Source organism: Scardinius erythrophthalmus, assembly GCF_964197995.2.
Source record: "Scardinius erythrophthalmus genome assembly, chromosome: 19".
Taxonomy (NCBI): Eukaryota; Metazoa; Chordata; class Actinopteri; order Cypriniformes; family Leuciscidae; genus Scardinius; species Scardinius erythrophthalmus.
Window position 1 is genome coordinate 12412929 of NC_138239.1, and position 27999 is coordinate 12440927.

Here is a 27999-nt window from a genome sequence, read left to right on the forward strand (position 1 = left end):
GATATTCCGATTTCTTTTATTTAACAAATAAATATTTGTAGTCTTTAATAATCCTATAGCAATGCTTATCTTTTTCTCATAAATTAGAAATGATACATGGATTAATGCTAAAACATCAAAACATATTTTTATTATTAATAAAAAAAGTAAATATATATAAATGTAACATGTTTAGATAGATTTTATTTTAAATTCATTTTAAGATGACATTTGTCAGCCAACCGTTAATAAACAGTGTCAATTAATGGTTGATAATTCCAATCCAGCCCTTTAATTAAAATCAAAATGTAAACAAAACAGTATTCAATGCTGCACTGAATATGCCACATTTATAATTTAGCAAGTGTTAGCTTTTAGAGCAAGATACATTTCATGAGAATACACTTCATCAGTTCGACGTCAAGCAATTCCTCTGAATGACATAGCCATCAAGCCCACTTTCTGCGTAGTGCAAATAATGATGTTTAACGAACCTTTTCTATCACTGAAATAGTCATCTTGACAAGTTCAAGACACTTTAAACCGACGTCTCCACACAACAGGAGTCTCTACGAACATAATAACTCCTCACCTCTGAGGAGTCCCCACAGCCCTCAGGCCGATGTACTATGAGGACTGGGAAGAAGCGAGCGTCTTGGTAATTCGGCGGGCTGTCATTAAGGGCAAGCTGACTGGTGTAAGACCTGCAGCACTGCTCATCAGGGCAGCAGCGCTCTGTAAGAGTACTACTACGGCTTCTCCACAGTCCCATAGTGCGCCTGGAGCCATACATGCGGCACAACGAGAAGTGCGAGGTGTCCAGGGACAAACGGGAGTGGAAGGTGTGGCGAGAAAAGATGGAGGAACAGCTAGAGCTGATCGTCGGCCGTCTTCGGTCGCCGCCTTCTTGGCAACAGTGCTCACAGTTCTGCACCAACGTCCCGTAGCTCTGCGTTGAGCAGCTGTCCAACAGCAAGCGGTTGGAGGAAATGCTGTCTCTGTGGTTTGACCCAGAAACGCCCAGGTTCATCAGCATGGCTTCCGAGTAGCTGGGTATAAGCTGGCGGTTTGAACGAATGTGCCATTCCAGCTCCGTACTATCCACCGTTTCTACTCTTGGAAGGCCATAGCGAGTGTTCATCACGGTGGCATCAGCCTCTGGAGACGGGCTGTTGTTGCTATACTCTAGTCCGAAGTGTTTCTCGACTTGGTAGTGTACAAACGCCGTCCGGTACTCGATCAGCACTCGCAGTGGCCAGGAGAGCATGAGGAGAGCCGCTATCCAGAAGGTGACCCGCGAGGTGTACCAAGGCAGTTGGTCGGGATCCACATAAGCGATGAGGTGCTCTTTAAAGTCGACGTTCTTCAGAAGCATGCCTTCGCGGGCTTCCATGTAGTCGTCCAAACCCTCGATTTCTGAGAAGAACCTGGCTCGCTGGTTGAGGTATGAATTTTCAGGACCCGCTCCTGCGAAGCTGAAGCACTTGGAGAAATGCAATCTCGTCGCTGCGTGACCCTCCAGTCCGCGCAAATTTCGGGAGACATCTCTCATTCCGCAGCGGCTGTAGTCGAATTCGCCCTCCGCCACATGCGTGTTAACACGCTCATGAAAAACCTGCGTGGTCGTGTAGGCATCTCCATTCCTGTAACGCGTTACTTGTCGACTCCTACGTACAAAATGGTAACTGATGGCTTTCCACCAGACGCACGGTCGGGCTTGACGCATGCGCAGAACCCTTTCGTACACGCTCTCAACGTTGGCCTTGCACTGCAACTCGCTGCGGGCCCGACAGTGCCAGCACTCCATAAGGTAAACAGAGTAGAGCATGAGCAGGAAGGCCAAGGGGATGTACACATAACCGTCAGAGCAAGGGCTATCGTGGTATATCATGGAGCGACCTCCTCTAAGAGAGTTCATTGAGGCTGTGAGGGAAGTACTGGAGGAATCGAAGCTCAGCTTGGTGACCTGGGTGAGCTGACACCAGGCCACGGCACCCAGGCAGCTATACATGAGCAAGGAAAGGAGAAGGCAACGCCAGTGTGTCTCACGGCACATAGAGGCACTCAGGGACTGCTTTATTGGCCATTGCTACAAGGAGTAATAAGAAAGATAAAGAGTAATTAGCATATTGTAAGGCACACGGACTTGCTGTGAATGAGAAAACAAGAGGTAATGAATAAAACCATCAGAGATTTAGTCTCACTTATTAAAGACAATGATAATGTACGAGAGGATCATATTTCCTCACATCAGTGTTATAGTTAAAACTAAAACTACTAAAGTGATTTCTGAGAAACGCTGCTGATTTTTGAAATCACCGAAAGGATCACACTCCTATCTTGATAGCTCCACCCCCAAATTCACTAAGGCTGCATCCGATATCGCATACTTCCCCACTACCAACATAGTAGTTGAAAACCAATATGTGACAAAGCAGTATGTCCGAATTCATAGTAGTCAAAAGAGTTGGCATACTTCTTCCGGCGAGATTCTGAAGTGTGCATTCGATGGACACTTTACTATCCCATGAGGCCACGGGAGAGGATTTATGAATGGCAGTGAAGCAATGTAACTGACGCTGGTAGGTCACATGATAAAGACAACATGGCGAATGTAGTACATCCAGATTATATTCATATTACACACGTTCATACTATATTAGAACATACTTTTTTAGCGGTCGTGAAGTAATTAGACTACTTATTCACAATAAGTACCTACTCAAGAGAGTATGCGATTTCGAACGTAGCCTAACCCGCAATGCAACACGGGCACCTCCATCCTAATGAGTGTATACGCCCCTTACTGCTGATTGGCTTCAAGTGTGTGTTTTGGTGCTCGGTCCAATCCACTTTCAACAGCGTTTCTCAGAAATCGCTTACTGTACCTTTTAAAACTCATTTTCGGTAATTGAAATAAAGCTGAAATCAAATAAAATATAAATTATCATATGAAACCCTACAACTTAAAAATTAGAAATGTTGCCATGCCAACTAAGTGACATAAATTTAAGCTGAAGTACTAAAATTACTTAAAATTAGAGCCCGACCGATATATCGGCAGGCCGATATTATCGGCCGATATTAGGCATTTTCAAAACTATCGGTATCGGCATTTATAACGGCCGATAAATTAATATTTCAAAAATAAAATAAAAACGGACGAAACACCCTTCAACCATGTTATGAGTGTTGCCGTTGTATAGTTTGTCCACCAGAGGGCACTCTACACCATCCCTGTTGCCAACACTCGTGTATAACGCGCCACACATTCAGTAACCTGCTGATCCAGCCCGAGTCGGGCAGAGAGAACCGCGAGTGAGATCATCGGTGAAGTGTGTTCATGGTGAGTTGGTAATGACTCACGAGACATACATTGCTTGAATAACAATTAAAAGAACATCCCTATCAGTTCTCTTAACTCAAATAAGGATGACAAAATTCGTGACTCATGTCCAGTTTTGCTGCGGTTAAATAAGCCGAGAGTGAAGCGGAACAACGCGACGTAGGCTATATTCACATAAAATGTTAACACTGCAGTTCACAAAAGTTCATAATGTGCATGTGCTTTAATGCTTTGTCGGTTAAACATTTAATTTTAAATGCTGATGCGCTGTTCTAACGTGTGCGTTTCTCAGCGCGTACATGTGAAGCTCACATGCACTAAAAGCCTTTCTAGTACCAGGCCTGGATACTGGACTAAGTTATCTTTCGAGTATTATTGTGCTAATACTGTTAAATACACACAAGATTTACATAAACAATGTCGGTTGTCCGCTTGTCAAATGCGTGTACATTAGACGTGTCATGCTCAGCTCTTAAACAGACAGTAGCAATTGTAAACACATTGCCGCTTGTCCTTAAAGGGATAGTTCACCCAATAATAAAAATTATCTCATTATTTACAGGCACTCTAATGTTGTTCCAACTGTATTAATTTCCTTCTAATATTTTTCTAATATTACTAGTTTGAAGAATGTGGGTAACCAAACAGTAGCTGGTCCCCATTGACTTCCAAAGGAGAAAAATATACTATAGAAGTCACTGGGGTACATCAACTGTTTGGTTACCCACATTCATCCAAATAACTTATTTTCAACAGAAGAAAAAAACAACTTGAGAGAGTAAATTATGACAATTTGAATTTGTTGTCAATTTGAATGTGAAATTGTTGTTTTTGTTCAAAGGACTAAACGTTTAGTCTTAAAAAAAATCCTAAGTTTGTATTTTTATACATTTTATTTATCAGAACTTTAATATATTTTGATGTTCCTCTGTTCTGTTGTGACAATAAAAGAAACAAGTTTCTTTTTAAAATGCATTATCATATTATTTTAGTTAAAACTCATAAATAACTACAAATAACTAATGTTAGGGAAATTTGTTAATGTTTTGATGCGCGTTTCTGAAAAAGAAAATAAAAAATATCGTCCTATATATCGGAATATCGGATTTTAAAACCAACAAATATTTGTACCGGTATCAGCCTTCAAAATCCTTTATCAGTCGGGCTCTAGTACCCATCAAAAGTTTGTACACACCAATTGTAAAGTGTGTCCAAACTTACTGTAATATAATACACATAAATAATATTGCTACTGTATTATAATATACACATAAATAATATCGGCCGATATATCGGTATCTGGCTTTTTTTTATCGGTATCGGCATCGGTGCCCAAAAATCCATATCGGTCGGGCTCTACTTAAAATAAAACTGAAATAAAAAATCTGAGCCAAATATAAATAATTTATAAATAAAAAAGTAATAACAATGTCAAAAGCACAAAATGAGTAAAACCTAATCTAAAATAAAAAAAAACTTATTTGAAATAATAATAAATACTATAATAATATATAAATAATAAAATAACAGTGCCTTAGCTCTCCAGTGCATCTTGTGCTCATCTTAAATGTCCTATACCTTGTCCTATACACTTCTAATAAAAATAAAATAAGTTTAAATGGTTTCATTTGAGTCTAATTCAAACAAAGTGCAGACAACGCACTAAGAGTGAACCCTGAACATGACTAGAGGGATATAGATCTATGTGAGAAAGTGGGGCCTGACAAGACTGAGGATTTGTAGCAATCCCTCAGTTCAGACTTAATTACTTACAGTACATCCTGGCACAAAGTCTCAAGATAATGTCTATTAAGCCTAAAACAAGCTCTCACTTGCTTTAGACTAGTTAACCATTTGACCATTTTGCAGGTAATTCAATTTTGTGATTACATTTTTCTTTTCCTCATCATGAAAATCATAGGGCCCTGTGTATCCAAGCAATGGTCAGTTAAAACAAAACATGGTGGATGTCATTGCCACTTTGTCTTGAGTCTTCAATCAATGCCAGACAAAATCCATCAATTTCTTTTAATTTTTTTTAAATTCGAAACCTGCAGGAGAGTGGCTCAGCAATGCTTTTTTTGTGTGCTAAATCTGAACGTGATACAGTTCTTTAGTAATGCACAGAAGTGGGAAAGGACTTTGCTTGTAATTGTGAGCTTGAATCTCACTCAAATGGTACAAGTGAGCTATACTGAAATTACAGCTATTATAAATACCATAATAGTCTACTTTTAGTTAAGTGAACTGATCAAAAATCTGAGAAGTTTGTGTTTAGCGTAAAAAAAAACTGTTTAATGCTCAATATTTGTATGAGTTGAGAATGTATGTTGTCTAGAAAGTCTATGTACATTTCAGCAGCTAATACCACTTCTGATATTTATAAGGGTTGAAAGGCTTTTAAAGAGAGAAGAGTGAGGTGCAACATCAATAATGGAAATCCAGCATGAAAGAGAATACTCTCACAGAGCTAACAGTCATCCATTCAAAAGCATACTCTAGAAAAACTGCTCGTATACTCACTGCTCTGGGATAAGTGAAACTTTGGACATAATATGGTTATGATTTAAGATGCAAAAGCAGATTACAGCTAAAACTTGATAATGACTTCAAGAATACCGAATGTGGGAGCACTGATTTTGTTTGTCAGTTGGTCTAAAGAAATTACTGTAAGTTTAATTTGAAGCAACTGCTCATCTGGTGATCCCTAAAAAAAAAATAAAAGTATATAGATTTCATCAAGATTTACATAAAAAACAACAAACATTCCTTCACCAACCTACTTGAAATCTCATTTTGGTTTTATTAAATAACATATTATTAAATGTAATTATTAAAGTATATTAATTATCCTGCACATAGAATTAGCCTCTCTCTCTCTCTCTCTCTCTCTCTCTCTCTCTCTCTCTCTCTCTCTCTCTCTCTCTCTCTCTCTCTCTCTCTCTCTCTCTCTCTCTCTCTCTCTCTCTCTCTCTCTCTCTCTCTCTCTCTCTCTCTCTCTCTCTCTCTCTCTCTCTCTCTCTCTCTCTCTCTCTCTATATATATATATATATATATATATATATATATATATACATTTAATAATTCAATAATATTTATTTTGTTTAAATTTTACCATCCTGAAAATACAATCAACATACAAGTTCAAATGTAATTTTTCAAGAAAAAAAAGCAAATCACAGTTCTGAGTTCCAGCAAGCAGGATTTGTTTGAAAGCCAATGGACATTCACAGAACTTGCAGGCCATGCCAGAATGCTTCACAAGACCATATGCACCCAGAGATGCAGACTCAGCATCAGTCCCAGACTTTTTAGTGTGTTAGCCTATATATTAAAGGTTTAAAAAAAAACATTAAATCGAAAAAAAATCAAAAACTGCTCTAACTCCCCCGGTGATGGTGATTCTCAAGCTACAGTAACAGGCATCTTTTCCTTAACTGCAGTTCCATAATTACAGCAGAGGTGTTAATCAATACACAAATCATATAAAGCGTGGCTGAGTGCAATGAATATAACACATTTAGACATTTATAACGCATTTAGAGCTATACTCCTGATGTAAAATACAAATGCACTTCCTAAAATTAAGTCTACGTTTGTCCTTGTGACTGTGAAGTCTTGTCAAAATTGTCATTATGGAATCAAGCAGCAGCACTGATTTTAATATAGGCTACCACAGTGTCTCAAACATTCTCCTACCAGTATAAACCATACTGACTAAATCAGATAAGTATAGCATCCTATGGGTTTATTACTGATCTGCAGTCGACGATCTCTTTCAAAGAACTTTTATTATAGGATGATTATCAATAACTTGTGCACCATAACGTAACCATAAGCATCAATTGGAAGCAGATACATTTTAAAGGTATCACTTTAAACACAGTTTCTTTTATAAGTGAGTTTAATTTACGATGACATTTTTTCAATCTCAGACATACTGTGGACCAGCCTTTTACTGGAAGAAGTCAAACCACAATAAGACAATTACAGTCTACCCGGGGATATAATGCAGAAATCCCTCTCCTCCATGACTATGATACAAACAGTACTGATGGCAGTCATAAGACTCATCTCATAATACCTCTTCCAGCACATCGAGACTGGCCGGTGTCTCCGCGCCACCATCGGGGGAGCTTGGCGCTGTGTCCTCCGCAGTAGTGTCAGTTTCCAGATCTAGAGACAACATCCTGCGGCAGGTGTAACATTGCAGTCAAATATGTTATCTGCAATACTCCGCCTTTCTCAATGAAACACGCTTTAGGACGTTGTTTTGCCCGGCTGTGCAGTGTTTGGGATGGATGCCAGGAACGCCGGGGATCCCGCTCTGGGTGTTCCCAATCAGGCAGACTGGGGGGGCGGAGACCGCGGGGAGACTGCGGAGGACACGGAGAGAGAGAAAGAGAGAGAGAAAAACCGAGAACGGCTCTTCTAAGACTTATAGATGGAGACCGAAACTGGTTCTTTGGTTTATGTGTAAACTCACTGAAATGCACGATATTGCTATGTTTGTAACAAATAAGGTCTGTGAAGATATATTCAACACGAACATTAATGGAACTAATTTCAAACTTACTTTATATTAAGCATTTTATACGGAATAAATTATTTTATTGAAAGTTAATTTCTTGCTAATATATGAACTTCACTGATGATGAACATATCTAGCCTACATAAATAAATTGCCTAAGTGTACAGAATGGGAAGGTAGTGATATAGCCTAGACATGGACTTTAAGACAGTAGCTGTAATAGCTTCTCTTAAGATATTATTGCTCAAATATAATTTTTAATTTAATTAAAAAACAAAAACAATTCCAATCACCCAAAACCAGGTTTGGTTAAATAGCTTTGTGCCTGATATATTTATTAGATGATGTATTTTTAATAATAATATAATATAATATAATTTATAGTAGTGATAGGGAAACACATACTTAAATTTCAGTAATGTAAATAAAAAGAATAGTAAGAAAATACAATAGAATACAATTTATTATTTTATGTTAAATTATGTTTTTATATTTTTTAATAACGATGCGATATTTTATTTAAAGACAAAAAAAAACCTCTTAAACCGAAAGGGCTTTTATTTTGTAATGGTTACGCTTAACCCGGAAGTTGAGGCACGTTTGTAAACTCCTCATGTGTTTAGAGTACAAGTACATTCATATTCATCCAAAAAGCTGACAGAGGATCGTGGCACGAACGATCTTCCTGGCTACAGGACATTAAGCAATACACATTAAGACTGTAAGTCAGTGAAGTACAAGATGCAAATTTAAGGGGTAAATGCTGAGTCGGTATTAGTCCTGACACTCTTCTCTGAAACATTAGACGCCCTTGTATTAATTCAGGAGTTTGGGATGTTGCGGCGTCCCAAGTCCACAGACAGCGAGGCGGATCTGCTCCGGGAGCAGCAAGAGCTTCTGGCGGCGGGCGGTCAGTCCACTGTCACTGTAGTGAAGCGCCCTGATAAACGCAGAGGAGACGCTGCTGCTGGTGCACATGAGCAGGGAAATCACAGAGATGTTGTGACTATTGAAGGTAAGGTTGAAAGATCTGAGCTCTCTGGCAGTTATTGAATCTCATCTCATAATATTTTCATACACAGATTTAATGATGAGTTTCATTAGACCTGCATTCATAGGATCAGGCTGATTTTGTTTTGTGTAAAATAAACTATTATTCTATAGTGTTACCACTAGCTTTGGGCTGAAATTAGTGTCTGCACCTTCAGATCTTCCAGATGAGATTCCCACCTTGACCCCTGCAAAGAAGTCACGTTTTAAACAGGAGCGGGTGCGTTTTGAAGATGAGGGCCCAGAAGAGCGACTGGACAGACATGATACCCATATCAGTGCTGTTCTCTCCAGGATCATTGTGAGTTATATTAAAGTCTACTGTTTGATTGAATGATAACATAATGCCATGCTTATTGGTTATATCTTCTTCCTAACAGGAGAGGGACACGAGTGCAGTGCCTGTGTTGCTCCCGTGTATCACAGGCACTGCTTTCCCTAAAGTCTTACGTAGATCTGTGGTGGAAAGTGAGGTGAGAAAACATTATACATGCACAAAATCCTTAATTCATTTCTCTTGCCTGATGTTTATGCCTTTTTTTTTACTGGACATAGGGGCAGGAAAGAGCTCCTAGAGGTAGAAAAAGTATTTTTGCACGTCAAATTGCAGCACAGAGGTCTAAGAATGAAGATGTTCAGTCTTTAAATGGTTCAGAGACTAGAGATCAGTCTTCTGCATCTAGACATGTGGGCTTCTCACCACTGGAGAGCATGGAGACTGAGCGACCTGAATCAGATGTTATGGGTGAGTGAGCGCTATCACATTCCAGAAAGTTTGTCACGGCTAACTAAAGCATTCATGGTTTATGTGTGTGGTTCTGTTATAGACCGTGTTGGTGGCCCCTTGCTACTTTCAGGTCAAGGACTTGCGATTGCAAATAGTGCCATGGAGACAATGAAAATCCATGAGGAGAATCAGGCAAGGTTGCAGGCGATGTCCCAGAGTGAGATACTGGAGGAACAGAGGAAGCTGCTAGCTCAGCTCGGTGAGCTCAATACCTTCTTAGTTTTTACACAAAGTGAAGTGTACAATGTATTGTTGTATTCGGCTGGATCAACCATTCAAATCTGTTATATAGTATTGTATATGGTCATTTTTTCTTTGTAAGTAATATATATGTATGTGGTTCAGCATGGGCTATATTCAGGAGAAAACTGACTACTGTCAAATAAAAAATAAAATAAAAACAAATAATCAAACTGCAAGCAACAGCAATAATAAGTACAATAGAGCAAAGATACAAATAAAATAAAAAGTGCTTTTCAGGTTATTGTTTTGCTATCTAACAGTAATTTTCAGGTACAGAAATTGAATAAAGTAATCAAATGTAAAATAACATTACAGATTAAGAGTGTTTTCCTTGTCTTTTGTTGTCTGAGTAACATTAAAAGCACAAACATCAGGAATGTTAGGCTGCTGTCACTTTAAGACATAATGCATGGATCCAATACACTAATACTGAACACATGCGTTGTCTTTCTCGACTGTTTACGTTCATCTAAGTAACCTACTATGTTTGCTAGGATACTCGCCAAGACGGGCATGTTGACAGAATTTTTTTCCGTTGAAAGAGGAATCAATATTTGCATGTGTCTTCTTGTGCTTGAATGTTTAAATTGGCAAGGCTTAAATGATTTTAGTTTAAACACAGATAGCAACATGTGCAATACTCGGGTGATGATGGCGTGAATGACTGGTCATATTAGAGAATACAGCACTTGTAATGAACAAATTTTACAAAGAGTGACTGTTTTGTCCTCGTTTTTTGACCATCGCTGTTGTAATGTTTTGGGAAGCCAGAATGCATACACTAGCCGAACTCTGTCTGTCTGTTTTAAGCGTTGTTACTTTCAACAAACCATATTATAGATGCGTCGTGAGATTTAAGATGAACCACGGTGCAATAGTATGCCGATCCGTGGGTGGAGAACAGTTACACACCTAAAATATATATTATTTAGTTCCTTGACAAGCTAGTCTTCTCAATTATTGTAATTTGAAGTTTTTGTTTTTAAAGAAAGTTATACTTTTATCATGCATCCAGTTTACCAAAAGTGACAGTAAAGACATTTACTATGTTATAAAAAATTATATCTAAAATAATGCTGGTTTTTTTTTTTACTTTCTATTATATTCAAATCCTGATACGAAATATAAAATGTTTAGCAGCACAGCGATAGAGAAGAATGATTAATGATTCTTGAGCAGTAAATTAGCATATTAGAATGAAGGATCATGTGACACTGAAGACTAGAGTAATGATGCTGAAAATTCAGCATTGCCATTATATAAATTTATTAAATTTTTGATCAATTAAAAGCAGCTTTGGTGAACAAAAGAGACTTCTTTCAAAAACTTGAAAACAGTAGTATTAATGTTTGTTGCCAGAAAATGTCCCATATTTTAGTAACAGGGTTGCAAATGTCATATAAAATAAATATTTAATAAAATCCACCCATATTCTGACCTCCTGAGGTTGATCAGTGTTTTTTTTTTTTTGTAATTTAAGCACCCCTTCACTGACCATTTTCTTAATTTTGTTTTATTGATTGTATTCTTTTCATTTATTTAAGAGTTTTAGACCTCACATTGTTGCATTATGTTAGACCCTAGATTAGTGGACTTTGTGAGATCTCGGAAGGCACAGAGAACACCAGGATCTGAGTCATCATCCAAGCCTGTGCAAAAAGAAGACTTTCCACCTAATAGCACTTCTACAGAGTTAGACCACACAATAAAAGCTCCGGAATCTCAAAGGGATACCATGGAGGATTATGAGGAAGATGAGAATCAGCTTGTAGTTCAGCCTCCAATTACAGGTAAGTGATTTCAGAGCTCATTTAGCAGCAACAGATCACATAATATACCATTTGCATTGTGACGAAATGTTGTAAAGACAAGGTAAACTTACATATTTGTGGTTTATTTGACAAATGCTACTCATGAAGATGGCTGAATTGGGTATTTGGACTAGTCTGCATGCATACAGCATTAGAAACTAAAGCTAATGTACTGGACTGGGTCTTCTCAATCTTGTCAGCACAAGTGCAGCTGGATGGTTTCCAGTTCTTTATTCACCATGAGCTTGGAACTGGCCACACATATTCTGGACTGTACACTTTGCAGATCTGTCCAGCTAAGCTGTGAGCCCAGCATGCTAAGGCAGATGCATCAATTTCAATTAGTCTGATTAGAGCAGAGTTAGCCAGAGCAAGCACCAATTTGTTTTAAGGTAATAGAGATAAGAGGAACTCAATGACATTTATGGATGAAGCACATCAGAGGTTACCGTCCAGAGAACAGTTCTTCCCTAGTTACACTGCCGTCAGCATGTGGTATGCGTTTGTTAATATACATGTGAATAGGCTTTTTAAATAACTGAAAGTCAATTTTTTTGTTGCTTATTAATATTTATCATTCATAATATTGGTCTTTTATTTTTTGCAGAGGAGGAGTTGCCCATCAAGCCACAGAAGGAATGGCTTCACATGAACAAGGTGGAGCTAGATAAACTGGAATGGACTAGAGACCTTCCTGCACCCAGTAGGCTCAGCACCAAAAAGGTACAAACCATGAAACCTACAAAGGTGGTTTAATTAGTTGTACTTTTTCCAAAAACCCAAACCCTTAGTATTAAGCTTTGGCACATACTTTAACTAATCCTGGAATATCTGCGCTATGCACATAAAGGATCTCTATTGTGAGAGACATCCCAGTGAAAAGTTCGGTTGACCATCGGTTGTTGATTGAATGACAGTAGATCTGAATATGAGCTTGCAGTAATTTATAAGAAAGGGATGTGCTTTTTCACCAGAGAGAAGTCTGTCATTTCACTGTCAGCTATGATGAAGGCCAGAAAAAAAAGTAACAACTGAAACATGCATGGATGAAATGTTTACAACAGAATCAACATGCATTTAGAAAATAGTTCAATTTCATTTTATACCGACTTTAATGAGATAAATGAAATTGTTCTCTGGTATTCTGTGTTCTTGTTTGTATAAATGCTTTATTACATTTTCAGGCTATGCAAGCACGTTTTGATTTCGCTGGCACTCTCATCCCAGCCACCAAAGACTTGCCCACCCATTTGGGCCTGCATCACCATGGAGAGGAGCCAGAGGTGAGTTGCTTCAGCTAAATTCATCTATTGCATTGTTTTTAGACTGGAAATAGAACTGATGCCAGTACTTCTTTTAAAAGATGTTTGTATTAGTCAAATGCAGACGTGTACATCTGTCATATATGTGTAATAATATCTATAATTTTCTCTCTCTCCTCTGTTCCAGCTGGCTGGATATTCACTGCAAGAGCTTTTCCTCCTCTCTCGCAGTCAGCTCAACCAACAGCGCAATCTGGCCGTCAGCACTCTCGCTAATGTCCTGACCAAAGTAAACCAACATTAAAAAATTAAAACACAAACAGTTCATTGAGATGATGTGAAAAGCTATTAGATCGCAGTAGATTTGATTTCACAAACACTGTTATTAAAGAGGGTAAATGCTGGATTCTCTCTTTTTCCCATCATTAAAAAATTGACTTAAAAAAAAAAAGTACTTTTGAAAAATGTTTTAAATGATCTAAACCCAAATGAGATGAAGACTCTAGTCATAGTGGCAGCCTGATTAAAACTAATATTATTTTGTATGTAGCAAATCTCCTCATGGATAAAGACATGTTGAGATCACATGATCAACAGAATACTACTCACTTTATCTTGGTAACCCTTTTATTGGACACTTTCTCTTGTTCAATAAAGTAACAATTTGCTTACTAAAATATTTTGCGTTGTTAAAGGTACACTATGTAACTTTTGTCCCTCTAGCAGTTCAAAAATAAAACTGCAAGCTTTTTGCGGAAGAATATGTATGCAATTTCCCACAAAAACTATCCTGCCCGGTCTAAAATATAAATGCCTGTAATAGGCTTAACATATGTACTATTGTCTCATTTAAATAGTTAATTTTTAACAAAAATTCATCCATCGTAATATTTTGTCTCTTATTAACACTGTACGCTTGTGTTCTCCATCAGGCCCGTGCTGGTGAGTACTCTTCCTCTCTGAAGGGCAGCGTCTTGTCTTCTTTACTGGATGCTGGACTCCTCTTCCTTCTGCGTTTCTCTCTGGATGACGGTGTGGAGGGTGTGATGTCAGCAGCGGTGCATGCCTTGCGAGCTCTGCTGGTTTCATCCGATGATGAAGTAAGAGACGATCATCTCGCGTATTATATATGCACTTTTGGGAATAAGGAACCACAACAGTTCTGATTTCTCTCATCCTAGGAGTGCTTGGATAATGCCTTCTCATGGCTGCTTGGGATGGCAACATTTCCTTTGCTGCCAACTGCTCAGGAGGATGAGGATGATGAAGATGAAGGCTTGGATGAGGCCTTAAAAGAAACGGCAAAGGAAAAAGAAGAAAAGAAAACGGATCATGATGTTGCTAGGCAGGATGTTGTCAAGGTAACTGGGCTCAAAGATTGCTCTCTTTCTGCAAAGTTAGTAGCGGCTCTCAATTATGCAGGATTCCTGAAATTTGTGTGTTGTCATCAGGGCTTTCTGAGGATGCAGGGACTTCCTCGACTGCGCTACATCCTGGAGGTGCTGCGGCCCTCCCCCCGAGTTGTTCTTGATATCCTGGAGGTTCTGATCAGAATCGCTCGCCACTCGACCGCTGCCGCCACACAGGTAACTGAATTCTGAACCACCACTGTTATTTTATTGTTACTTATATATCGTGACAATTTTTTACATTTTTTTTATTCCCGGCCTAGAATCATATTTATTAATAACTTGAATTAGAATATTTTCAGTTTTCATTCATGTAAGTTTTAGTCATATATCCTTTTGACATTTTTATTTTTCTAAAATGTTTCTGTTTAGCTATATTTAGTTCTAATTTTGTTTAGTTTTAGAAATTTTAGTACTTATTTTATTTCAATTAGTTGCCAAGGCAAGATTTCTAATCCTTGTTTAAGTTTCATTTAAGGTGATGTTTACACCGCACAGATCTGATCTTTTGACCATATCCAAATATTTGTCCCGCCTGTTCAAGTTTAGTTTACTTGTATCCGATATCTGTTCACATGAATCCCTGCCTAAAATGATTTTGTTGGTGATCGCTTTACAATGCGACACGGTTGACCCTCAGGTGGCCGTGCAAATAAAATAATTTCGGGTGGTACCATGATTACCTGCCAGAATGGATATGTTAAAAGCTGTCATGGATGTTTGCATGCAAAATCTGACTGAAGGGATGTAGGCCAGAAAATAACAGTAATTTTTGTTTGTTATTTATCTATGGTTTATTAGATCTAGAATTCTGAAGTGAAATAAAGTTGAATGAATTCTAATTAATTAACGAGAGAAAGAGAGATTGTGTAGGGCTGTGAAAGGATTAATCACATGCAAAATAAAAGTTTGTGTTTACATAATATACGTGTGTGTACGGTGTATGATTAATTTGTATATAAAAAACTCACATTCATGTATATAAGAAAAATGTGTTATTTATATACAAAATATTTAGATTTATATATAAAATATAATTTATATTCATTCATTCATACATACATACATACATACATACATATAAAATATATGAAAAACAGTTTCTGTGCTCATGAATGTTTCTGTGTGCATGCAATTTCTTACATGCGAGCGCATACAGGCCGTCGCCTTGTGGTGGCTTGGAATTCGAAGGGGAATTAGATATACATGTTTAGACAAATATATATCAAATCTATACCTGATTTAAAACCACATTTGGAAGTGGATGCGAAAAAGCCAGATCTTGTACGGATTTTTGTGTTTGTTTACACATGTGCAAGAATTTGTGACCTGTGTCAGATTTTTTATTGAAATGCAAACCTTTTTTTTTTTTTGTCAGATCTTGAACTGCCCACGCCTGATGGAGACTGTGATTTCTGAGTTTCTTCCCTGCTCCTGGACTCCTGCCGTCTCCCAGGCTCCATCTTCTTTGTATGGGCTTCCTGTTGCTTTAATGATGAAGCTGCTTCGTGTTTTAGCAAGTGCAGGGAGGCATGCTTGTGCTAGAATAGTGAGTATTCCCTGAATAGCATAGGTTAACAGTGTCAAGTTCCCACCAATTGTAAATGATTATGATACTTATTGCAAGATTGATAGGACTCCCACCCTCTTTTGTAAATGAGTATGATGCTTATTAAAAGATGTGACAGGTCTCCAACTCAGATGTCAAACCATAGTGTTGTGCTGAAATGTGTATATATGGTCTTGCCATGGGCTACAATGCTATTTGGATGTCAAATCTGGATGGTTTTCCTTAAATAAGCAAAGTTCTAATACACTGAAATTGTACATTTTAGTATGAAATGTATCTTAAAGTCAAAGCATGGCCCTAATTATCTTGTGTCTCTTAGCTGAACTCTCTTGGAGGAAAGGAGCTTTTGTCACGTTTTGTGGTTGTGGATCCATCAGAGATGTTGCTGGAAGCAGGTGAAGCTCTTCGCTGCACTACAGAGGCTCTGAGGTTGTTCGCAGTTGCTGCCGGCTACGGACAGGCTTGCAGTCTTTACACGTGAGTGTGATCATTCACTTCCCTTTCAAATGATGATGGTTTTGACAAATAGGGAGATGTTTAGGGATGTATTGAAAGCATCTGATTGTGGTGATGTGGTTCCAGGGATCTGTATCCTGTGCTGGTGAAGAGGTTGCAGGCTGGGAACCGGCCGTGTGCTTCGTCTGAAGCCGTGCTGTCTCTGGAGCTGGACCGAATCAGAGCTCTGCTGGTGCTGCTTACTCAGGTCACTCAAACGGCAGGGTGTCATGAAGAACTGCAGAGAGACCTTGTCAGGTGAGACTCTTAGGCTCTTAGACTTTTAGGATATGTTATTCCTGGCATGTCCAAATGTCTGAACAATTGCACATTACATAAATTAAAAATAACAATATTTATATAATAATAATAATATTGTAATAACCTAATACAATCAAACCTGTATGAATTTCTTTCTTCTGCTGAACACAAAAGATATTTTGAAGAATGTCGGTAACCAAACAGTTGATGTACCCCATTGACTTCCATAGAATTTTTTTTTTCCTACTATGGAAGTCATTTGGGTACATCAACTGTCTGGTTACCGACATTCTTCAAAATATCTTCTTTTGTTTTCAACAGAAGAAAGAAACTCATACAGGTTTGAAACAACTTGTGGGCGAGTAAATGATGACAGAATTTTCATTTTGAAGTGAACTATCCCTTTAAGCAATTCCATGAGTTCCTTAAAAATAACCATAAAGAGGTTTATGATTATTTGATTGACTTTTACAGTTCGTCTCTTGGTAGGATTAACCACTGTTTTAATGTTTATTAAGAGAAATTTGTGCCACTGTTTTTGTCTTATTATAATATTGCATTTAATGTTTGCCATACATTTTGGATATGGTCTTAGCTGTTTGGATGTGTGTATCGACAGTGCTCAGGGTACAGAGTGTCCTCCACCTCCTCCTGTTCTGTGGAGTCATGTGACGGGTCTCCAGCCCACTGTCATTAGCTCTCTCAAGGGCTGTGTGAGAGCACTCGATGGCTCGGCTCAAATGTCAAGTGCTCTGATTCTGCTTCCATCCTACTTGCTCTACGTGGAGGCGTATTATTCACAGCTCTGTGTGCAAGTAGGTATTTATAAGAATGAAATAACAATCAAAGCCAGTGTCACACCAGTCTCACTGACAATGTCATTTTAAAAAACAGCCTTTTCTATTTTACTCTTATGTATTTATAAAACAGGCATATTCCTAAAGTTTTTTTTTTTTTTTTAGCCACAATTACACAAATTACATTTATTTATTTTTACATTTATTTAAAGGGGTCATGACATGAGATCTTTTTTATTATTATTGTGGCATCTGTGATGTCATACAGGCAAATACATTTGCATATGACTGCCTCCAGAGCAAGGCATCGATGAATACATCATCACACCATAGGCTCCGCCCACTGGCATTCAGTCGCTTAACAGCTGACATTTGCCTACACTGATTGTGAGCGTCACGTCAAAAGCAAACAGAACCCATTATAATCACTGTCGCTGTCTACACTGGATATGGTATACAGATGCACATTCAGTTTTTTACATAGAGTACATCAGTTCCACGAACTTGAGTCCGTTGACAACAGGATCAGTGTGAAAAGTGGAAGCGTGAAAGAACTTTGGCTTTGTTTCCATTTTAAACAGCTGGTTTGCATCTCTGTACAGACTTTAGAAAGACCCCAGGGTCGGAAACAAGTGGATGATTTATTTTATTGGCGTCCCGGATGGCGTCAGAGGATTGTATGGTTGTTCGGAGCTTTCATTTTGTAAACGAGGCAAAGAGTAATGGAGAGTTTGCAAAGAAACTTTTGTTGAAAGATTAAGCAGTCAGGAGCCGCCCCCTAAAATTGGACCGTTTCAGACAGAGGGTTCGAGTGAAGGTTTCTTTGAGGGAACCTCAGGGAAAATATTAAAATTATTTGTCATGACCCCTTTAAATGCTTTGAAAAGTTCAGCAATAGATTCATGAATGATACATAAAACATGAACTCATCTCTAAGATGCAAAGTGGATACTGCCCTGAATCAATGCTCCTGGTGTGAGAAACCCCAAAATATGAGATTTATTCAGCGTATTCAGTCAGTTCCCTCAAGGCAAGATGATGCTGCCTGCACAAAATAGTTGCTGATAATGTTTCTTCACCAAAAAAAATATTTTTATGTTACACTGCAGATTGAGTGCCATTGATTCACTTTTTTTTTTCCTCATATTTATTTGATCCCTTTAGAATATATCAAAATTTAGTTGTGCTAACTGAAGCTTTTTATGCAAATGATCCTATTATATACAGATACTTTAAATAATTACCATCATTTGCATATGTAACGTGATTAATCTTGATTCATTTGTCAGAGCTCTTTCCAGCCGGTACAGTGTCTACAGGAACTAGAGTCACTAACTTCAGACGTGCTTCTGCCCCTGATATCCCATCAGACCATGCAAAATATGGCCAGCAGCTTCAGGTAGGGTGATCTGTTATTTTACTTTAGTGTTCTGAGAGTAACCACATCGTTTACTGTATACCATATTTTTTTATTAATTTTTATAAACAAACCAGGTATTAAGCTTTATAAAAAAAAAACTGATCAATTATATGGCGCTTTTCCACTACACAGTACCAACTCGACTCGACTCGCCTTTGTTTGGTTTTCCACTGTGTAAAAGTTGTACCTGTACCTGCTTCCAGGTACTTTTTTTTGTATCACCTCCGGCGAGGTTCTGAGTGAGCTGAGGCGATACTAAAATGTGACGTGAAAACACGGCAGACTGCTGATTGGTCAGAGAGAATCGTCACTATTCACTGCGTCATCATTGCACACGCCAGACGCGATTTCCTCCATTGTCCTGTGTGTGTGGGTAGCGGGTGTGTGTCCCGTAGAAGATTACGTCACGGCAGTTTCCTGCGGCGTCGCTATGGCGACCAGGTACTATTTTGGAGGTACTATCTGCGATGGAAAATGGAGCGAAAAGCGAGTCGAGTCGAGTCGAGCTGGTACTGGTAATGGAAAAGCGCCAATAGTTGCATTAACAATGTTAAATACAACAATAACAACAATAAAATGTAATATTAATAAAATAAAAAATGTGAAATGGTTTAGTAATATTAGTTAAATATTAATCATTTTAAAATTATACTGACTTTATTTTTTTGGTGGTATTGTACAATAGAATTACTAATATATGACTTAGATTGCAACAGATGTTTTCAGATATATTGATCTTTCCTTTAAAAGTGTGTTCACTTGAAGAATCAAGTGAATTATATTCCCTGAATTAAATTATAATTATTGTACATAAATTATACAATAATGTTGTAAGAAGATTTTTTTTGTATTTATTATTTTTGCCATTTAATATAGCATTTGATATAAGTAAATGAATAAAGGAGATGCCTGGGCTTATGTTGTAGGTTACAGTGATCATTTTGAGCCATACAAAAATAATAGATCTTGCATAAATGGAACATAATATGATCTCCTGCAGGTCCAGCTCTGTGATCTGTAACCCCGGGCTGAGTGCCCCTGGTGGGGAGGTCGTCCCCAGTCTGCCAGGCCTGTTCTGCTCAAGGCTGATGTCCTCCAGCACGATAGCAGGACCCAACTCCCCTCTGTCCCTCCCTACCGCCCTCCTATACCTGCTGAACACCGTCACCTCCATCCACAAGGGCTTAATTCACAAGGTAAATTCACTATGGCTAAACTTTTATAGATCTGAAAAAATGCTGCGTTTTTTTAAATTCGTGGCAAATTTCTTTCTCTGTCTCTTATCAGTTCAGTCATCTCATCCTCTCTGACGCTGTACTGGCTTATCTGCGGTCTTGTATCGGAGCCATGCCCTCTGTTTCTCACATGAGCGCCTGGATTTTGCGCCATGAGCACCACCTGCTGTATCTACTGCTCAGACTGGCTCACAAGCTGGTAACTGCAACCTCTGCATTTAACAAAACAGCATTTGCATACATATTATGCATACTGATATCATTTACAAATGAAATATAATATTATTATATTGTATAAAATATTTTAAATATTTTTATATAGAAAAAAAATGTTTTAATTTCTTTGCTTAATGAATGAAATATATTGTTTAATTAAGCTGACCTGAAAAATGGGTTTAAAACTTAAATGTGCTGGATTAATTATTAAAACAAATTGAAATGTAATGCATAATGCATTTATCAGGGTTCCTATGAAGTTTGGAAAAGTATGGAATTTGATTTTTAGTAATTTCCAGGTCTGGATAAGTATGGAACAAATAAAACGGAATATTGTGTTATCATTATTCAGTTTTCTAAAATATAAAATTAAGAATTTATTTAAAACAATTATCATACAAGCAGAGTGTTTTCATTGCAAAAGTTTAGTGGTCAAACATGACTGAATGAATTCAAGGTGCACATTTTCATTACGCAAAACTGTTTGTCTTTACCATAAGCGAGTCTATTTTGAACTTCACTAAAATAATGTTTACTCTCATGCCACTCAAACCAGTAACAGATAAAGGACCAAACAATCACTGAAATCAGACTATACTTGGTTATTTTAGGGTTATTCACGTCTTATAAGTGCATGTTATCACCTTTGAGAAAATCAAGAAAATACAAATATTTACAGATTACTGTCCTATATACCAAATATAATGCTGAAAATAATGCTGTATGAACCATTTATGTTAAACACGTCTGAAAAATCAACAGACAGGTTTGGAGATTTGATTCTGGAAATGAATGGAATTTTGAAACACTGAGATAGGAACTGAAATGTGAAGTTTGAAATAGGAACCCTGTTTTATTCTGTGATTTAATGATCTTTAGGTTCCAGTTGACCCAGAGGTGGCCAAACACGCTTTCTTGTTCCACCAAGTATCTTTGGCTTTATTGTCTTGGCTGCTGCCTGGCAGTGAATACTTGGCACATGAACTCATGTCTGCCTTGACTTTCAGCCACAGCCTCCTTCCGTAAGTATCTGATGAAGCTTTGCCGCAAGCTCTCATCTCCCTTGCAGTCTTAAGCCCTATTCGCACTGGATTAGTATTATCTGGGGACCACGTGTGATTAGAAATTACCCACCCACATCTGAATTTCATGTGGTGCATTCGCACGGGATAAGCGAAGCCTATGATTTTACTCAAATTTACAAGACTTATCTCCTGGATATGATGTCAATAGGCTATTGCTTGGAAATGTCTTGTTATTATAGGTCTAGCTGTATGATATATCATAAACAGAAGAATGTTCCTTACCACATGCTGCTATACATGTAATTCATCTCCATCTAAACATTGTTTTTGCTCTTCTGATGGTTTTCAGCTTTCTCTTTCTGCAAATTGTATAGCTGTATGGTGTATAGCGATATGACCCAGCACCCAAAATACTATCAAAACACTCCAACGCAGCCTCCATTCTTCGCGAAAGATGGATAAAAAAGCACACAGGAAACAAAAACCTTGAAAAAATTATAAACGACCCCGCCAAATCACAGAGATGCCGATTTGCACGGGACTAAGATTATAACAGGACCTCCGTGTTCGGCGAAATATGGTAGGTCATTTGCGGGGGAATTTTTACTTTACAAATTACAGACATGGCCGATTCACACGGGATTAAGATCACAGACAACCTCCGCAATTATTACAAATTGACTAGAGGTCGCCAGGTAATACTTATCCTGTGCAAATAGGGCTTTAGTTTGATTGTAATTTGTCTCTTACATTGTATTCACAAAATAATATTCACATGGTTCCCACAAATATTCAGATGCTTGGCACTAGACTTCATACTTCCTCTAAAAATCACCTTGACACCAGTTCACATTTCATATTTTTTGCATGTTTATTGTCATTACAAATGTCACTATGCTTAGAATTCAGACTAAGCAAAGAAAGAAAGAAAAAGAGCCAAGAGCCTCATTTTGTTTAATCTTAACTGACTGTAAGAATTTGTGTAAGTGCCTACAGATCAGAGGGTCTCTAGGATGCAATTTATTTTATTTTATTTTATCTTGGTAATCTATGATTATATATTTTATGTTGCTTTGATGTGAAATGATAGTATTATTATTCTTGAACCTCTTCAGACATGTGCCACTAAGACAGGCTTTGTTTCATTAACTGTACCAAGATAAGAGCTGAAACTCATTGGGAAATTGATCAGGTCTTGGCTGCGTATTTAGATTTGGCTGCATGTTATTGTTCATCGTTCTGATTGTGTACTGTTTGTGTTCAGATGTTTCTGCATTTCAGTAGAGTCTCAGACATGCTATAAATACATTTATAGTTAATTTGTGTTCTTGCAATGTTAAATGTTTATCAAGCTGTAGTATGACATCATATTCACAAGAGAGCAGCAAACTGCACATTTCTGACTGGATGGAGCGGATTTTTCCATGGACAGTCGACAGTTGTTGTTTTTAGTTATATATTTTTTATATGTATTGGTGAATGTTTCATTTTGTGTTTATCTACAGTATTTTATTCTTATATTTTACACTACTCTTTAAACATTTGGGTTCAGTAAGAGAAGGGGAGGGGGATAAATTCAGCAATAGAAAAAGGTTATAATTTTTTAGATAATATATCATTTTAATGTAATAATATTTAACAATATTCTGTTTTATTGTATTTTTGATCAATATCAAAAAAAAAATTATTCTTAGTTTTATCAAATAAATAGTGTGCACAAGAAACAACTTTAAAACATTAACAAATATTACCAACCCCAAACTTTGTAACTGTTGTGCATGTATGTTTTATTAATATTTTTTGGTATTATTTTTGTTGTTATGTGTGTGTGTGTGTGTGTGTGTGTATATATATATATATATATATATATATATATATATATATATATATATATATATATATATATATAAATTAATTAATTAAAAAAAAAATTCTGTTATGCGAATTAAATGTTTTTAGTTTTAAGTATGTAATATAGATTAATTTAGTAATAATTCTATTCTTTTCCTTGTTAGGGAGGGTGGTTGTGGTGAACCAGAGGTGGCCGCGTTGGCTGAGTTGCAGCTCAAGGAGAGGACTTCACCTGCCGTTGGTGCCCTGCTACGTGACGCTCTTCATCATTTGCCCTCCATCCGCGGTTGCTACCTCACCCACCTTGCATACATGGAACCCTCTGTCCTTTCATCCCGTGACCGGTACCTCGGCAGAAACCCTTTCGTCAGATCTCATCTTCTACCTGAGCTTACTGGCCCCTCGCTGCCTTCCGACTGGCCCTTCTTACCGCTCATCAGTCTCTATGAGCGAACGGGACAGTCAGCTGGCGGTGGGCAGCAGGTCGAGTCTCTTCCAGCAGGGTCTGTACAGTCAGCCACTCACTGCCTTCAATGGCTGCTTGTGCTGGAGAGCTGGAGGGAGCAAGCGCTCAAGGCTGTGCCACCAGTGGCTAAGTTAGCCCGGCTAGCCTGTGTCTTTCTGTGCTCCAGTGACCTCTTCCTGGAACGACCTGTGCAAGAGCTTACTTGGGCGCTGTTTCGCAGACTAACACGGCCAGCCCAGCTTGAGGCGCTGGATCTGGGCTCAGCTCCACCTGGCCTGGCTTCGTTTCATGATTTATACTCGGCTTTACTGGCGCAGTATGAGGCTGTGTCATTCGGTGACCTGCTCTTTGGCTGCTTCATGCTTTTGCCTCTACAGCGGCGCTACAGTGTCACCATGAGGCTGGCTGTGTTTGGTGAACATGTGGGAATGCTGCGATCGCTGGGGGTCTCGCTACAGCAGGTAAGGGGTTTCTTTTCATCAAGTGTTTTACGTGCAGGACAGACATAATGGAAACATGAGTTGTTTTCTCATTGCAAATCATGAAGCAGTGATCCAATTCAGACTAAGATTTGATCATTGAAGTGCAGTTCACAAGGTCATCCGATGATTTGAGTTGGAAAAGTCTACTTGAGTTCACCAATTTGTTTGCTTAGGATCTACCAAATATGAATGGACATGATATGAGTGGTGAATAGTTCGTTCACTGTTATTTTGCTGCCAATATAAAATTAGGAAACATTTTGAGAATTGCTAGTATTTTAATGCATGTTTTATTTTCCCATTTAAATTTGCTAAAATAGTTGTAGACTGCCTATTGTTGTGGGAGGAGCAAAGGACAGACACAGTGGTTGTGTGGCGTCAGGCCTCGGAGAGGCTTTTATTTAACAGAAATAAAACATAAAATGTCAAAAAAAATAATGTCCAAATAATCAAGGGATCTGGTGTCCTCATCGTGCCGGGGAGTCGTGAAGGACAGGCAGTGATCAGTTAGGATGGGTCCAGGTAAGGGGTGGGGTCCGGCGTCTCATCCTCTCTAGGCCTAAGCAACTGAGGGGAATAGCGGACCGGCATCCTAGCCTGTCAGCGGCGTCACGCACGTTTCTTTATTGTTTTTTGCTATTGCTGCGACCTCATGTGAGTGAAAGGTTGCTGGAGGGGAGAATTTATTGTCCCACCTACCCTTGCGCTAGTGCGCATGCCATTAGAGAAAATGAGAGATGTATTTGTGAGTAGTTATTTTGATTAAAGGGTTAGTTCACCCAAAAAGGCTGTCAAAGGAAGGACAGAAAACACTCAGATTTCATCAAAAACATCTTCATTTGTGTTTCGAAGATGAACGAAAGTCTTACAGGAATTCTATTTACTAATTAAAAAATTACGAGGGCGCATGAATTTAAAAAATGATAGTTCATGGATAAATCATTTATAATAAATACTGCAATATTTAATTAAAAAAATCTTGATTTCATGGTGACCTATATTATACAAATATAATAATGTTTATTACCATGTATTGTTATTCTACTGCATATAAAAGAAAGTGATTTTATTGTATTTACTTATTCAACTTTTTGTAATTCGAAACTATACTGAATTCAAAGAGTCACAGAAGTTTTGCGACAAAGTAAAACTACATAATTTATTTTTGCCTACTCTAAATGTATAATATTTTTTTTCCTCGACTAAATAGCATTAAACATTAAAAAAAAATACTTGACAGTGGCTGTTTGGTTGAAATAATGGCTGTTCTGACTGAAGATAAAACGCCCTTTTAAAGGAGAACTCCGGTCAATTTTAACATTTTTTTGTACATTTGGAGTGCTGTCAATCCAGAGAACAACGACAAAAATCGGTGTTGCCTACACCAAGTTATTCTATTTTTAAAATTTGCACCGTTGACTTCAATGGGTTGCCGAGTTCACGCGCGTGATCATAGGTAACTAAACCTAAACTCGGCAATCGACTACTTTGGACTTCAACCAAAAACAGGATGTAAACACAGGTATTTGCGCTAGCTTAAATAACATCATTTTTATACATATCTTTCACATCTACTGCAGTCAGATTCACTCGTGTTCACTCAGAAGGAATCACTCACATTTTCTGTGCACTTGTAATGACACATCAAGGATGTTAAGAGGCTAAAAGCAGGTTTAGTACTTGCCCCATTGAAGTCAACAGGGTGCAAATTTTAAAAATAGAATAACTCGGTGTAGGCAACACCGATTTTTGTCGTTGTTCTCTGTATTGACAGCACTCCAAATGTACAAAAAAATGAGCTCAATGTTAAAATTGACCGGAGTTCTCCTTTAAGCCATTTCAGAGCTTATCCATAGATATATATGTGCTAGATATATGACTAAACTGTAAATGACTTTTGTGAAGCAGTTAAGACCGTCTCCAGCTGAAATTTGATTTGTTTGTCCTTTACAGCTGCCTGTTCCACTGGAGAAGTTCACGTCCCCCATGGAGGACTCCCTGCCTCTGTTGCGGCTGTACTTTCGAGCACTAGTAACAGGAGCTCTGAAGAGGAACTGGTGTCCTGTACTTTATGCAGTGGCTGTTGCCCATCTCAATGCTTTTATCTTCTCCCAGGATGCAGTGGCAGAGGTAAACTACAAGGGCATCAAGACCCGTGTTATTTTAGTATTATTTCATTTAAGGGTGGGTTTGATTATAATTGATTATAAAGAGCTCTGGTGCGGTTTGACTGAAATATGAACGCAACACAGAGCAAAGACATGTAATCAAACCAAAAACAGGACGTGTCACAAGCTGCGACCCTAAAAAGGACAGAATGCTCAAGCAAACCTGTTTTTTCTCATCTTAGGCGCGATGTTACCCATAACAGGCATCAGAACCGCGTCTCCTCGCAGCAGATTTTCGTTTGTGTGTGATGGAGGGATTCCTGTCGCTGTTTTAACACATTTATTCTTACACATTTTATAAGTTCTTCCCGAGTTGTCAGCTCCATCATATACCATCATATGTACGCACATATAGCAGGCATTAGTCCAGCACACAGCATTGTTTTGGATGTTCGACAAGTTCTGTTTCAAAATATACTCCATAAAAGCTGTTTTTTTTTTTCTTGATTTATATCTTTAGGTTCAGTGTTAAAAATGATAGTGTAAATGCTAGCAAATCAGGACTAAATGTATCATTTTCTTTTTTGAAAGGGTGAACACACCCTTTATTTTTTCATCTAAAAGGTATATCATATTTTATTTCAGCTTAATTTTAGTTACCTAAAAGGATTTTTAATAGTTTTAGTTTTAGTTAAAAATCACAACACTGAGCAAGACCAGTGTCACAAAAAAAGCAAGAATTTACTTCTTGCTAGTTCCAAAAATGAAAATTCAATCTTCATTTTCATTGTTTTTTACAACATTACAAAGCCATATGACTGACTGTCTTAAACGGAGCATAAAAAGACCTTTAGCAGAATATTTAAGCTGCTCTTTCCATACACTGAATGTGAATAGTGACCAAAGACTCTCAAGTTAAAAAAAAAATGACTTGTGGATTATATTCCTAGTTTTCAGGAGCCATATAATGGCTTAATATGAGGAAAATACACAAATTTAAGTCATCAAGTCAAGCAAATTTATGCAAATGTTTCCTCTGGGGAAAACTATAAATTATATATGCAAGTTGTCTGTCACATAATCCTAAATGGAGTGGTTGGGTTTGAAATATGTCAGAAGAGTGAAGCAAGTGTGATAGATGGTCTCTTAGCTGTCTTATTTTGTCATTTTGCTGTGAGTGATGACCATCCTGACTTTCATTCTCTGCAGGAGGTGGAAGCGGCACGTCGGAGCCTGCTTAGAAAGACCTACTACATGACAGATGAGGTACCATCAGCCACTCACCTCTACTTTAAAGAGAGCTTCCATTTCCAGGAGCTACTTTTATCTCCATTATATTTCTCTCTTGATTGCTCACCTTTCCTGGTGTTGTTGTTTTTTTTTGCTCCAGGTGTTGAAGAACCACCTTCTTCTTTTTTGGCAGCCCCAGCAAAATTCAGAGCTGGGCTTCAGCACTTATGAACAGCTGCCCTGCATTCGTGCCCGCAGGTTGGAAAGCATTGTAGGAACTGTACAGAAAGGAAAACTCCTGGTTCCATAGTGTGATTTGTGAGCTACCATCCTAATATATCTGCGATTTTTAGCTTGTTAGGGACAAATGACAACAATAGACTTTAAAATAAATTTTTGGTTTCTCGTGTATATGGTGTGGTTAC

The 27999-nt window shown here is 38.0% G+C and overlaps 2 protein-coding genes across 6 annotated transcripts; one reads left to right on the forward strand and one right to left on the reverse strand.

The window, feature by feature from the left end:
• Positions 1-517: 517 nt before the first annotated feature.
• On the reverse strand, positions 518-7514 carry LOC308707747 (transmembrane protein 151B; the record flags this gene model as incomplete). The annotated part of the gene is made up of 2 exons (XM_081394382.1): positions 518-2068; positions 7410-7514. 2 exons carry the CDS (start codon positions 7512-7514, stop codon positions 518-520), a joined length of 1656 nt encoding a protein of 551 aa, XP_081250508.1.
• On the forward strand, positions 3271-27983 carry rpap1 (RNA polymerase II associated protein 1). Of its 5 annotated transcripts, none has more exons than XM_081394380.1 (25): positions 3271-3325; positions 8662-8871; positions 9065-9207; positions 9287-9379; positions 9462-9651; positions 9734-9892; positions 11514-11726; positions 12355-12470; positions 12932-13030; positions 13197-13298; positions 13942-14109; positions 14191-14370; positions 14461-14595; positions 15797-15967; positions 16308-16465; positions 16571-16741; positions 17364-17559; positions 18831-18940; positions 19962-20157; positions 20249-20395; positions 21292-21434; positions 23453-24215; positions 26190-26366; positions 27554-27610; positions 27735-27983. In XM_081394380.1, the coding sequence occupies exons 2-25, from the start codon at positions 8691-8693 to the stop codon at positions 27882-27884; spliced, it is 4218 nt and encodes a 1405-aa protein (XP_081250506.1). In that variant the 5' UTR covers positions 3271-3325; positions 8662-8690; the 3' UTR covers positions 27885-27983. The 5 variants fall into 5 exon arrangements, 4 of the variants coding, with proteins under 4 accessions (XP_081250506.1, XP_081250505.1, XP_081250504.1 ...); XM_081394379.1 differs by lacking the exon at positions 3271-3325 and adding an exon at positions 8441-8577 and having other exon boundaries at positions 8682-8871; XM_081394378.1 differs by lacking the exon at positions 3271-3325 and adding an exon at positions 8442-8577.
• Positions 27984-27999: the final 16 nt, after the last annotated feature.